The 13,980-nt window shown below is 35.3% G+C and overlaps 1 protein-coding gene across 1 annotated transcript in view; it reads right to left on the reverse strand.

The window, feature by feature from the left end:
- Nucleotides 1-13,980, reverse strand: part of LOC122793921 (latent-transforming growth factor beta-binding protein 4-like) — a 2,484,519-nt gene that overhangs the window by 1,693,869 nt on the left and 776,670 nt on the right. Inside the window, exon 8 of the mRNA XM_044062009.1 lies at nucleotides 303-425. Coding sequence (XP_043917944.1) covers nucleotides 303-425 — 123 coding nt within the window. The remainder of the gene's footprint in view (nucleotides 1-302; nucleotides 426-13,980) is intronic.

Below are 13,980 nucleotides of genomic sequence, written 5' to 3' on the forward strand. Positions count from 1 at the left end.
AGTCAAAGACAAAAAATATACGTTTACTTTCCTCACCCAGCAGGGAATCACCAGCAGTGCTTTAGTTTATGCAGGCATGACATCTTTTTAGATAAAAACCCACAATTTCACTGTGCATTTAAGTAGCTTTGAACCAAGGACATCTCACACCCTAAGCAAAAATCATACCTGTAGACCAACAAGTCTTTACTAAAAATCAGAACTATTGTAAGATGTTCAATTATTCAAATTCCCGTAATATTTGCAAATTATGACTAAAAATGTTGGATTCTTGCCAGATCTGCAATGTGTGAGTTACTTACAAATGCAGCTGCTACGTGAAGTGTCCAGAATAAACCCAGATTTGCAGGAGCAGCTGAAACTTCCTCTGGTATTTATGCATTCACCATTTTGGCACACATCCTCCTCTGAGCATTCATCAATATCTGTATAAAAAAATAGAAGCAAGTATGATATACAAATCAGTAACACATAGCATACATTCTATCTTACATAGAAACAATAGGATTTAAGGTATGAATAAGTAATATTACTTTCCTAATCACAGCTACAGATAAGAGGGATGAGATCTGTAGTTAGTAAAACTATAAACAAACAGGTATTCATTTGCCACAAATATGTTTTTTGTTTCTACAAATGATCTGTCAGTGCTCTTGAAACTTGGATACTGTCCATTTGCTTCCCTCTCACTATACATTCCTAATAATGTTACAAAGTTTTTGTCATATTTGATCTTTAAGTCAAAAGTATTTAAATGTAGATAGCTATAGTATTATAGAGCACTGGATTTGTATGTGCATGTTCTTGGATCAGCTGGCAATTTTTCAGACTGACAGGGGTCCAGCTGTGTCGCCAGTGACCTAGGTTTGGAAACACACCTTAGAAAAGAAATTGGAGGAAACTGTGTTTGAGTGGGGCAGTTCCTGAGGGGTAGTTAACTGCTTTAATTCCCTGTAGCACTACCAAGCCTGTTGGAGGGACTTATGTATGTATATCTGTATCTAACAAAATGAGCACAAGTCAGCAAAATAGAAATAAAGATCTTAAGGAGATCTAAGCACATGCTGCTATGTTATACATCACTGGTATATGTTTAGAGAAATGCCTTCAGATGTTCCAGATGATGTTATTTCTCAGGGATCCCCTAATACTACAGTAGCCATGCTGAACTGGCTGGTCTCCTGCATGTAAAGAAAAGGCTTGGCCAACCCTCTGACTTTTTCTCCTTCTTTTACTTTGTACATAAGGCAAGCACCTGCTAGCAGAGCTATGGGGGTAGTCAATTGTGGTGTAGCATAAGCAGGGATTATATTCATTGAAACTAAAAAAAGAATAACTGGTACATAACACTACTCAAATACATCTCTGACAAAAGTAGTATACAAACAATACATTTATATTATTTGTGGTACACCAGCATGATGGCACATCCTGCTGTTTTTCCTGTATTACTTCTTATATATTTATAAAATACTGTACTTACCTTATTCTGTGAGGTGGCTATCCTTCCTTCGTTTGAGCATTAGCTTTTGTAACTGCCTGTCTTGCTTCACTTTGTTTTAATTCCTGTTGGTCTCTATTTTCTACTTCATGTTGTTCTTTGTATTTACTAAATACAATATGCTTTCTATCCTTTGGTAAGTTGATATTGAGTATAAAACAGATATGTAAGCTACAAGACTGTACTCACTGTTAGAAGAATGGACAAACATAACATTGCCAGAAATATGTTAAAAATGGCATCTGCAAGGTAATACTAGTTAAATGACAAGACTATGTATCCTAAGTGCTTCAACACAGCAACAGATGGAAACCCAAGGTTGAGGCTGGATGTACATAAGAAGATAACAGTATGTATTTGAAACCACCTCTAATAAATAAACAGCATGTATTATTAATGCAATTTATGTAATTTTCTCATTTATTAGGAAAGCACTGTGAATTACTATAGAAAGGTCTCATCTGAGAGTATGACTGGAGCCTTTACTTGTTAATGTGAAACACTCTGGTTTTGTGTTTTCTATATCAGGTAAGAATGGAGTAGGAAGACAATTGTCATGGCATAACAGGGTGTATGATTGTCTAAAGAAGGGCGCCATTAGTCAAGACAGATGGCAGGATTGAATACATAAACCTTTGTTTTTTTTTCTTTTGCTTTGTTCTTTTTTTTAAGAAAGATCAGGTTTTAGGTTTACCTATTATATTAATATTAATACTGGAGTATATCATGCAGATATAATTATGGTTATATGTATAGATTTGTATGTGCATGAGTGTGGTGTGTCTGTGCACAAGTAATTTTGCGTGCACCTAATATTAGTGTGTTGTTGCCTTTTTGGGCATCTGTAAATAGTGAAATAAGAATGTCTTTTATGGTTTGCCCTACAGTTTTGGGACTGATATGGAACCACGTTTCAGTATGGTTATGTACCCATGTAGTGCTTGCAGAATAGTGTTATTCAGTACAAGGACAAGCCTACAACAGAAGTGAACAAACTGTCCTCATACACTTGGTCAGCCTTACTCTCAGTAGGATAGTTGGCTCTGTCCATTCTGGAATGATAGTAAACAAATTTTCAAGACTAGAGGTCAGGATAAGAATGTTTAGATAGATGCAACCAGTGGGGTTTGGAAGAGGAACACACAGTGCACTGTATCAGGAGAAAGGAAGGTGAATAACAATAATCCTCGGGGTACAGTGTTGGTATATGTCATCTTCAGTGTATTCATTTCAGACTGATAACAATAAGACAAATCCATGGTTGGAGATGGAGGAGACAGAATAGCAAGTGATCTATGAAAGTAATTACATAGGCTGAGTGATGACAACTAAGATTATATGCTAAGTCAAAATTCACTAAGACAAACACCTAGACAAGTATTTATTGCAGTGAAGTCAATGTAGTTAAAGGATCTGGCATCAGAAGTAACAGCACCACTGAACTATTGGATGCATTGCAAAAGGGTAAGAGTGCCGACATTCTAAGTGGAAGACAGTGAAGATACAGATAAGTCATTTCACCACTGTACAAGGCAAGAGTACAGCATGCAGTTTTGAAGACTCCAACACAGATATATTAAATGTAAGGATGTTAGAAATGCAGCACAGTAAAACAAGGACAGATAGAATAATGTTCAAGTCAACAAGATGATGGAGGTAAAGAAGACAACATATACTAACAATAGATATAAACTATATCCTAGATCAAATAAAGTATTAATTTACAGAGATGGTGGTTGAGGCAAAAATTGCTTTCCCAGAATTGCTGGTATAGTGTGAGTCAAAAATAGCCCTTCCAGATGAATAAATGTAGGAAGGAAGAGTGTGGGAGTATAGGTCAGCCATGGACTGCTAGGATTAATTAAAATCTGTTTTACTTTGTGCTTCTTTGCAAATTGTTGAGCAACAGCTTTAAACTGATTGCTGTCAGTAATAAATGGTCTAATTCTTGGAAGCCCACGACTCCAAGCTTCACTCCTGTACCCCACCAATTCTCACCCACCCACCTTATTCTACCATTATACTTCTCATATACACCAATCAGTCTTACGCACTTTTATCTAACATTTAGCATTATTCCCAACTGCCATTCTCTCCACATACTGTTTTGCACTGTAATCTCTCCTTCTCAGACCCCTTCCCTACTGTACCTCTAGATTATTCCTGAGCAAAACTCCCAATTCCATTCATCCCTATAATTTTATCTCATGTACAGATATCTCTCATCTTTTCCTCTACAGTATCTCCCAACTTTTCCCTTATCTCTCTATACTATTTAAACCCCTTTGTCCGCAATATCTTTATGTCCATACACAATTAAATCAGTACTGTTTTGCACTAACCTTCCTTACCAAACCTAATATGCACGGTTAACAAACTCCTCACCTTTTACATTAACCTCATTCATATCAATATTTCCCTGTACCTACTTACCAATCTTACTCTACTTTAATCCTCCCACTACAGTAAACTCCCTCTTATCTGGCCTGTCTTTAACTGGCCTCCTATTTAACCACTCAGATTTCTGCAGTAGCCCTAGCAAACAATAATAGAGAATAACAACACTTCTGCCACCTCTGGGCTAAATAATGACAATCATTTGAGTTTGAGACTTCATATTCATAAGAAGAATGTATACTAACACAGATTTGTTTATCCAGCCTAAGGCTCGGTTCCAGCAAGACCAGATAAGAGGGAGTCTACTATAATTTCTATTACCTATAACTGCATCTTTCCACACTCTTCCCACCACACACACAGTCAACTATCCATTCATCCTTCCAAATCTCAGAAATGTCACTACCTTATCTTCTATCATTAGCATTTCTCACTATACTCACACTGTCAAGCAACTATCATAACTCTTTCTCCCACTGTTACTTACCTACACCATCTATGCAATACTTAGTCCAGAAACACCAACACATTTTTTCTAATATCTCCTCCAGCCTACTCAACATTAATTACATTAGCACCCCAAAATATAAGCAATCTAATATCCTCTATAAGTTCAAGCCCAGTTATAACGGGGTCTTCAGTAGCTACATTTCTAACTGGACAATAATACTGGAAGGGAATATACATCCCCACTCCCCAACCCATTCACCTAATCCTAGACCCCATCAATCCAGCACCCACACATTCCAAAAACTGAAACATGGTAACTCTCCAACCACCTAGGACATAAAAATACTACACAGTAACTTAAGAAGTCTTTATAATAAAAGTCACAGACAGTCATGCCTGTATAGCCTACTAGTCCCCTGATATCTCCATAGCCACAGAAACCTAGTTAAAGTGAATTACCAAAAATAAAGAAATATCTAACCAGGTTACAGTATGCTAAGCTTAGACAGAACAAAAAAGTAGGTAGATTTGCTGTTTTCTACAAAAATGTTTTAGATCTCTCCATTTACCATGATACTTTACCTACTTTCAACAATACAGAATGCATCATCACACTCCTCAAACTAAATACTTAGAAATCTCTATCCATCATATGTCTATACATACCACCTGATAACTTTCCCATCCTGAAAGAGATCTCCTGGATCTCAGCAAACATATGACTGGAAATTGTCTTGCTAGGAGATGTTAACATTGACTGGCAAAAGATAGCTCTATGAAAACAACAAATTCAATTCAGCTATATGGTTTCTCTCATTTGATCAAAACTCCAACTAGAAATAACACGGCCATAGCTAAATAATCCATCCTACAGTAGCTTCTATGAGCCACCCCAAGCAATATTGCTTCAAGTGATACCCGTCTTGACAGCCTGAGAGACTAAGCTACAGACTCGGTCACACCAAATAGACATACACGGTTCATCACTATAAAGCAGTCAGAAACCTCAGTAACTTCAATAATGAAACTTTTACTTCCAGCCTGCTCCAAGTTAACTGAGGTCCACTTAAAACTCTTCCCCTTCATGAAGCACTAGACACATTTAACTCTTTTACACTTAGCCAGAGTGGAATTTCACTCATCCTGATACCAGAAGAGTTCCTGCCTGGACAGCCTGAGATAAAATTCTGAGAATACACTTTTTCAGCTTAGCTGTAAATAAATTTATGTATCTCAAAAAAGATAAAAGTTACAAAAAATAATAAAATATGAAAGTTATTTAGCACATGCTTCTCTTCCCAATGGCAATATCATGTCCGCCTGACATAATAAAAACTTTATATTTAACAAGTAATTAATGTATATATTTACTTATGATTATAAAAACAAGTATTAGTATCTCTGTAACCATAGCAGACAGATCCCAGCTATCAGTGAGACTTTTTCACTCATAACTGATTTTCATTTTGCTGCCAAATAGTTTTGTAGATACCACTCCATTTTTGAGCTATTTGCATAATAATGAATAGTATGCATATGGGCATATTCAACAAACAAATAATTGCATATTTCTGCCATGCAGTACTAGTTAGGCACAAATTATCAGTGCAAAGTTTTTTCAGCATTATAAACTCTTTTATTTGATATCATGGTGTACCATGTAAACACCTTCCTGTTCAAGTTATTAATATAGATTAAGTATATGACATGCATCCATAATATTTCCAGGAAAAAAATCTTAATTTTTGTGATACCAAGTACCCCATTGATGTAAGAAGCAATTCATTATCTCTCTGGTGATATGACATATGAAATATTGAATCACAACCCATCCAAGTGTCAGAGCTATGTACAGAAATATCATGAGTTATAAATTATCTGCCAACTGATAGTGTGCTGGTACAGGTGACAACATTTGCAGTGTTATGTAAGCTTTCATTTGGTACCATGAAGTGCAGTGTGATCACCTTATGGTTTGAGTTATTAATACAGTTGGGAACGTTTGTGATACATTCATAATATTTCCAGGATAAAACTCATAATTTTTGTGGCACCAAGTACCCCAGTGATGTAAGTGATGTCTCTGAAGATATGTGAAATATTGAATCACAACCTGCTTGAGTGCATGACAACATAGATATGCACAGAAATATTATAATTATACTAACATGCATATTTTATATTATCTTATTACTGAAAAGAGTAAGTATCTGCCAAATGGTGGTATGCAGACAGCTGCTATCTGTGACAACTTTTGAAGCATTATGTAAACTTTCATTTTATACCATTGAAGTAACAAAACCTGGTAAAAAGTAAAAAAAAAACCTTAAGGTTTGAGTTATTAATTTGGTTATTAACATATAACATGTATTCATATTTCCAACCAAAAATTCATAATTTTTGGTGGTAACTACCCCATTTGTCTGAGCAGTGACACTGGCCCCTTAGGTGACAAGGTAAGTAAAATGATGTTTCATGCATGTGGTTAGGACCAGAGATATGTTCAGAAATGCGACCTTTATGCATATGCAGATTTTATTACTTCACAGCCCCAAAAATCTTGCACTTTTTCAAACTCATAGACAGTGTACATGCACTTCATATTTTCATTCTCCCATCATTACAAAAGGCTGTTCTTTAGTTTTACATATATACAAGAAAAAAATACAAATGTAATATTTCTGAGTAAAGCAGTTCTTCCCTTCTTCTGAAACATACTTTTATTACAAAGCAATAACAAATCCATGGGGATCAAATCATTTGCAAAGCATCAGACAGGCACAAGGTGCTGTCAGACATTTTATTTAATCTGCACTATCAGTCCAATATGAGTTAATACAATATCTCTAAATATCCTGGCAGGGCAAGGAACAATAAGAACCAAAAGAGTTAAAAATAAGCCAGCTCATTAGTTAACTAAAATGCAACTCATGCAACTTAGAGCTGACGCCTGGAAGTAATGGCCACAAACCTAGTCTGAAACATCCCTGCAATACAGACAGTTAAGGAACCACAGCAAACAATACACAAAACAGGAAATACAAGCTTATTATAGCAACACCCAAAATTCATCATCAAATAGTCCAAAGAACTGGAAATCCATAAAGACATTGCTTAACCCTGGAAAATCAGCCCGACTTAGCCCATCTCCAATCAATAACTCCCAAAAGCATTACTTCACAATTTAACTTACATTTTATAAATACAGTAACATCCCTCCTACAAAACAAAACTACTACAAATGAGGCCCTCCAACCCCAATCCTCAAAATCACAACAGACTGTCATAGTCACTCCTGTGCCGATATCTACAATTAAAAAATATCTATGCATCCTTAAGACAGTAACCACTGCCCCTAACCAACTTTCATCTGAATAGCTCAAACTGCCTGTCCTGATCTCTGCCTATCGGACTGATCAGCACTGTAGCCTATGGGGAGAGTAGGACTGGTTTCCACTTCTTGTATGTCACCTCTGCTATTCACTCCCCTGTCTGATCTTCTCCAAAGTGGATATTCTCACTTTATCTTATATAATACTAACAAACTCTGGCAGATACAATAGATTTGTTTGCTATTCCCACATCCTATATTCTTCCCCTTTCACTTCCAACAATATTTTCTCTAGTCTTTAGAAATATGGTAGCTGATCAATATCGCCATTGTCTAACTATAAAACTGAACTGGGAAAGATCAACTATTGACATTATGAGAAATTGTACTGTACTCACAACCTATGTTTAAAAAATGTATTATACTGTATACATGCTGGATACCTCCTGTATAACCAAATTGCTGAGTTCTCTGTTTTGAATATGAAAGACTTTTTTCTTTGTATTATATTAAGAATCTGTAATATGTATATAATATGTTTGTATCTTATGGTCTGTATTTGGAGCTTTTTCACCCCAGGACTCTCCTGAAAATGGGTTCTTTTCGATCCAGTCAGACTATCCTGGTAAACAAATGTCAGATAAATAAATAAACAGTGTATGTCTTCTCAAGCAGTACATTCTTTGTGATCAGCAGCACATAAGATTCTACACAATGGGTGTTACGGGCTCATTACAATAGTAGCAAAGGGAGTAGGGCCCAAGTTTTAGCTTGCACCACCTCTTGTTTCACTGGTTGGATCTGCCCCAGATAATGATTTCCAGTGGCAACCTGTAAAATTCACCAAGAAAGAAGCCAGCAACTGGAAGCTGTAAACACTAATTTAATTAGTGAAACATATAAAGAATTCCAATAGCAAAACAGACCGGTTTCGGCTTTGGTTTTTACCTAGCCTTCATCAGTGCAAAATCACATAATAGATTGGAATCCATTATATAATACATCATAATTAGAAACAAAACATGATTGGTGAGCTCATGAATATGCATACAATATTTATAAATATTCATTAAGTCCAGGCTGAAATAATGCACCTAATTTTACTATCCATTTCTTTTCTTTTGCATTCAGTTTGATATGCCATCCTGATTTGTTGCTTCTATCACCTATTATTTTATCAATAATGGTGAAATGAAATTTGGCTGTGCTATGATTGAGGGTGTGTTTATACAATGCATTACTGGCTCTTTTACATCTGACGTCACTCAGATGTTCAGATATATGTATTCTAAAAGGTCTTGATGTTCGACCAATGTAAAAAGCATGACAACTACAGGAGGCCATATAGATAATCCAATCGGTGTTACAACTGGCAAAAAACTTTATATCAAATATGTGACTGCTGTTGTTGCTGGAAAATTGTTTAGTTTTTAGTACATATTTGCAATTGCTACAGTGTCCACATGACATACAGCCCATAAGTTTGTCTCTTGATATGGATGTCTGAATCATGTGCAGATTCCTAGATTCAGAATGATGTTTGTAATGGTTAAAGTAGGCACCCAAGTTTTTACCTTTTCTGAATGAAAATGAACATGTTTCAGATATGTGGCTGGACAAAGCAGAATCTGCTAAAAGAATGTTCCAATGATGTTTGATGATATCAATAAATCTATTGGTATTTCTACCATAGGGAGTTGTGAATCGCAAACTGTTATTGTTCATCCAGTGTATATAAACTCCCTGGTTTTTTGACTAAATAGATCTGAAGAAGCGTGTGTTACAGCACGCAAAAGCGCTTATCCTTTTGTGCCTGCAGTGTTCTAATAAAGAGATTTTAACTTTTGAAGCGGTGGACTGTGCATTTCATACCAGCTTTTAGCTTGGAAGTTCTGCTGTGGTGAGCATTCCAGTGTTTTTTCTCCAAACTGTTATTACTCCGTGATTTATTCTTGTATCTGAGGAGATCATTACGATTAAGCTGAGAAGCATAATTACTGGCTGTAATAACATGACCCATGCTATAACCCCTTTGTTTGAACCTGTCAGTCAAATCCTGGCGATAATACTGAAAACTGCTGTCATCCGAGCAAATACGTCTCATTCTAATGAATTGTGATTTTGGAATGTTCCTAGCTATATGTTTGGGATGAAAACTGGAGGCGTGGAGTAAGGTGTTATATTTGGGATATTTACGGAATACCTGTGTACTGAGTGTATTGTCCACATTTCTTGTCACTAATACGTCCAAATAGGTAATCCTGTGTTTGTCATAATTGATGGTAAAGTGTAGGCCCCATTTGTTGTCATTCAGATATTCAACAAATTCGTTCAGGTATTCAATATCCGCCCTCCACACCATCCAGCAATCATCAAGATATCTACACCAGATATCAATCTCAGCCAAATACAGGTTGTGTGTGTCATCATATATTATTTGATCTTCAACATATGCCATATATAAATCAACATAAATGGGGGCAAAGGATGCCCCCATAGCAGTACCTTTAATTTGAAGGTAACATTTTTTCCCATAGAAAAATACATTTTTTGTGAGAACATGTTCAATCAGACATATCAACTTGGGTGCCTACTTTAACCATTACGAACATCATTCTGAATCTAGGAATCTGCACATGATTCAGACATCCATATCAAGAGACAAACTTATGGGCTGTATGTCATGTGGACACTGTAGCAATTGCAAATATGTACTAAAAACTAAACAATTTTCCAGCAACAACAGCAGTCACATATTTGATATAAAGTTTTTTGCCAGTTGTAACACCGATTGGATTATCTATATGGCCTCCTGTAGTTGTCATGCTTTTTACATTGGTCAAACATCAAGACCTTTTAGAATACGCATATCTGAACATCTGAGTGACGTCAGATGTAAAAGAGCCAGTAATGCATTGTATAAACACACCCTCAATCATAGCACAGCCAAATTTCATTTCACCATTATTGATAAAATAATAGGTGATAAAAGCAACAAATCAGGATGGCATATCAAACTGAATGCAAAAGAAAAGAAATGGATAGTAAAATTAGGTGCATTATTTCAGCCTGGACTTAATGAATATTTATAAATATTGTATGCATATTCATGAGCTCACCAATCATGTTTTGTTTCTAATTATGGTGTATTATATAATGGATTCCAATTTATTATGTGATTTTGCACTGATGAAGACTAGGTAAAAACCAAAGCCGAAACCGATCTGTTTTGTTATTGGAAATCTTTATATGTTTCACTAAATAAATTAGTGTTTACAGCTTCCAGTTGCTGGCTTCTTTCTTGGTGGATCTATTATTTTTTGAGCCATGCAATAGCTTCCGTGCAGGGGAAGGTTTTTGGCTGTGACACTTTGCATTTCCTGCTGGAAGTCTGTGGTTTGCTGTGCAGATGGATCTGTACCAGATTCTCTATTTAAATTATATACACTCAACTATTGTTTGAGCTCTTTTAAGGCTATATTACACTTGATTTTCCATCAAGTGGATATATTGAAGTTTTGGAACTTCTTTGAACTGCAGTTTTTTTGCTAGCATTGTCGGAAGACCTAGCGTGACTTTTGCTTTCAGTTGGATTACCTCGTGGGCGACTGGCGACTTGTTTTCTGGCGTTCATTGCTTATCACGCTACTGTTGGGCAATTTTATCAGCTACAACATTGAGGAACTATTGACTAAACTGTGGATGGTTGCTTGGCTCTTGTTTCACAATAATTACCAATTCTAATCTTTGTGGAACTGGCGTTTTTCTTTACATCCACTATTACATCATGATGCTGTTCATATGTAACGCGCCATGAAATATATTATAAGCTGAGCTATTCAGCACAATCTAGCTGATTTTTTCATAACTCTGGCCTTATTTGCAAAACATCCTAATGTTGGACTGTTTTTTGCTGTTAGTATTATTTTTACTTCAAGTCTATTTTTCGATCATACAGACATTTTACCATTTACCAGTTTTATGGATGTCAGTGAATATATAACTACATATTTGAACAGTTTAGATCTTTTTGTTATTTATATGGTCTTTTTGGACAACGCTACATCATTCATCAGGTCCGCATTTTTCAGCAAGGCAATTGGTTTGTTTCTTAATACTTTGGACTTTTGGATTTATTTATTTTAAATATCAGCCATTGGGACATTAGCATATTATGTTTCTAACTGTGCTTCTTGCTATCAACAAATGCTTAATATTATAAGGTCTGTGATGTTGGCCAAATAACATTGTTTCTTTTCGACATACATGTTTTGGTTATTTGATACATATAGGTTTGATTCTTTAACCAAACAACTCAGGTTTGGTACATGTTGGATTATTGTTTATCATCCAATGGTTTCTCTGTGGTTTTCAATGGTTTTTCTGTATACATTAGTCTGATAACCTAACCAATTCTTAGCTACTAGGGGTTTATAAAATATATTGTCCATGTATCGTCAGTCATACTGTGGTTTCTAGAAAATATATTGGATTTAATTCCAACTATCTTTCAGGAACTCTTGTTTTTCCATATTTTTATTTTTTTCTTGGGATGAATCACAATTACAAACAGTTTTCTATTTTTCAGTCATTTGTAGACTCAGTCTTGTCAGGTTATATACTGACATAACAAAAAAATTTTTTACATTTTGGATTAAGCCATTCATTTTTTATACTGAGGTTTGGATGACCCAATACATATTTGTACATATTATCACTTAGGAGCATACATTTCAGGTATATAGTGGACATCTTTTGACTGTTATATGTTCCAATTATACATTATTCCTATTTTTACATATCAAATCCTTTTCATAGTTTCAATTTGTCACACTATTGGACTAATTGTTTTCTATGTTTTAGTCCTTCAATTTTACAAGTTAAGCTGGATAACATATTATCTACCTTATTATTTCTCCTAATTTTGGACATTTTTATATATATTGATTATTGTCCTTGTTCCAAATAATACCATATTATACTATTGATAGAGGTCCATGGTTGGATTTTGTTTTTTATTACTTCACAACTACCATTATTGTTCTATTTTTTGGTATCTGGTTGTGGCTCTTATAGATACACATTTTTGTGAATTTTCAATTTGTTCCGGTTAATCTAAATTTAAGGCCATTATTGTCCAGCATTCCAAATAACAAATAACTACAAAAAACAGATAAATGATTTTTTCTTTGGATATATACATAAATATCTACATTTATTACAATAGGACGTGGTGTGGAGTTATTGTACAGTCGTCTAGTTGGACAACTGTTGTTTAATTTGGTATAGCACTTGATTAATATTATATCACTCATTTTCAACATGGACCTGAATAGAATCCTTAGTGGTCTTTCCTCTGACAAGGAGGACTTAGGGGTTTTTGGCATCGGACAACCATTCAATACTGTTAATTCAGGCAATACTGATCATCCTGAACTTAACTGTGAAAAATTGTTTCAGGACCTTAACAAAAACATGAAAACATTAAGATCCAATGTGTGGCATTTGAAGTTATTTAAGGCCTATATGGCCAAGGGTATAACTCCCCGAGGTCTCAGGGTAAAAATTCAACCTTTGGTTACTGAGGCAGATGAACAATTAACCACAGCATGGTCTAATATACAACAGGAATTCTCCATGAAATTTGTTGAAACATTATCCCATTACTATGAATGGATTATTGATAAGGAAACACTGATTGTTAGCAAACTATGCAATGATTGTAACCAATATAAAGATGAACCCTTTTTTAACAATTTTTTGACCAAATTAAGCTCTGACCTACTTAGTTTTGAACACCAACTTAAGGAAAGGAAAATCAAAAAATTTTTAAGAGATCAGACTGATTATGAGAAGGGCCAACCTTTCAGACAAAATAGACATGTTAGATTTGAGGGTATCCACAAGAATACCAATCAAACCCCTAGACGAAAACGTCCGAGATCCATTCTCAAGAAACAAAACACTTTTACAGATTCCTCAGAGGGTGAATCTTCCTCTGGTACAGATATTGATATACAACACACCACAGACTCCCCGACCCCCAAACACAACAATAGTGGGGCCCCTTTAGGCCCTACAAGAGTGGAGGCAGGAAACACAGAAAAAGTCAGAAGCTTACAGAATCTGATGGAACTATTGACTAAAGTAAATGTACATGCTAATACTAATGTATTGAATATTTCTGATACTGTATTATCTGAATCACACATTGCTCTGCTAAATAAAGGCCTTTCTTTTATTCCCATTTTTTTTGTGTCTGAGGATATTTTTGCACAAGACATAGTGGCATTTTGTAGAT

This window comes from Protopterus annectens, chromosome 1.part0, assembly GCF_019279795.1.
Source record: "Protopterus annectens isolate FY-2018-M chromosome 1.part0, PAN1.0, whole genome shotgun sequence".
NCBI lineage: Eukaryota > Metazoa > Chordata > Ceratodontiformes > Protopteridae > Protopterus > Protopterus annectens.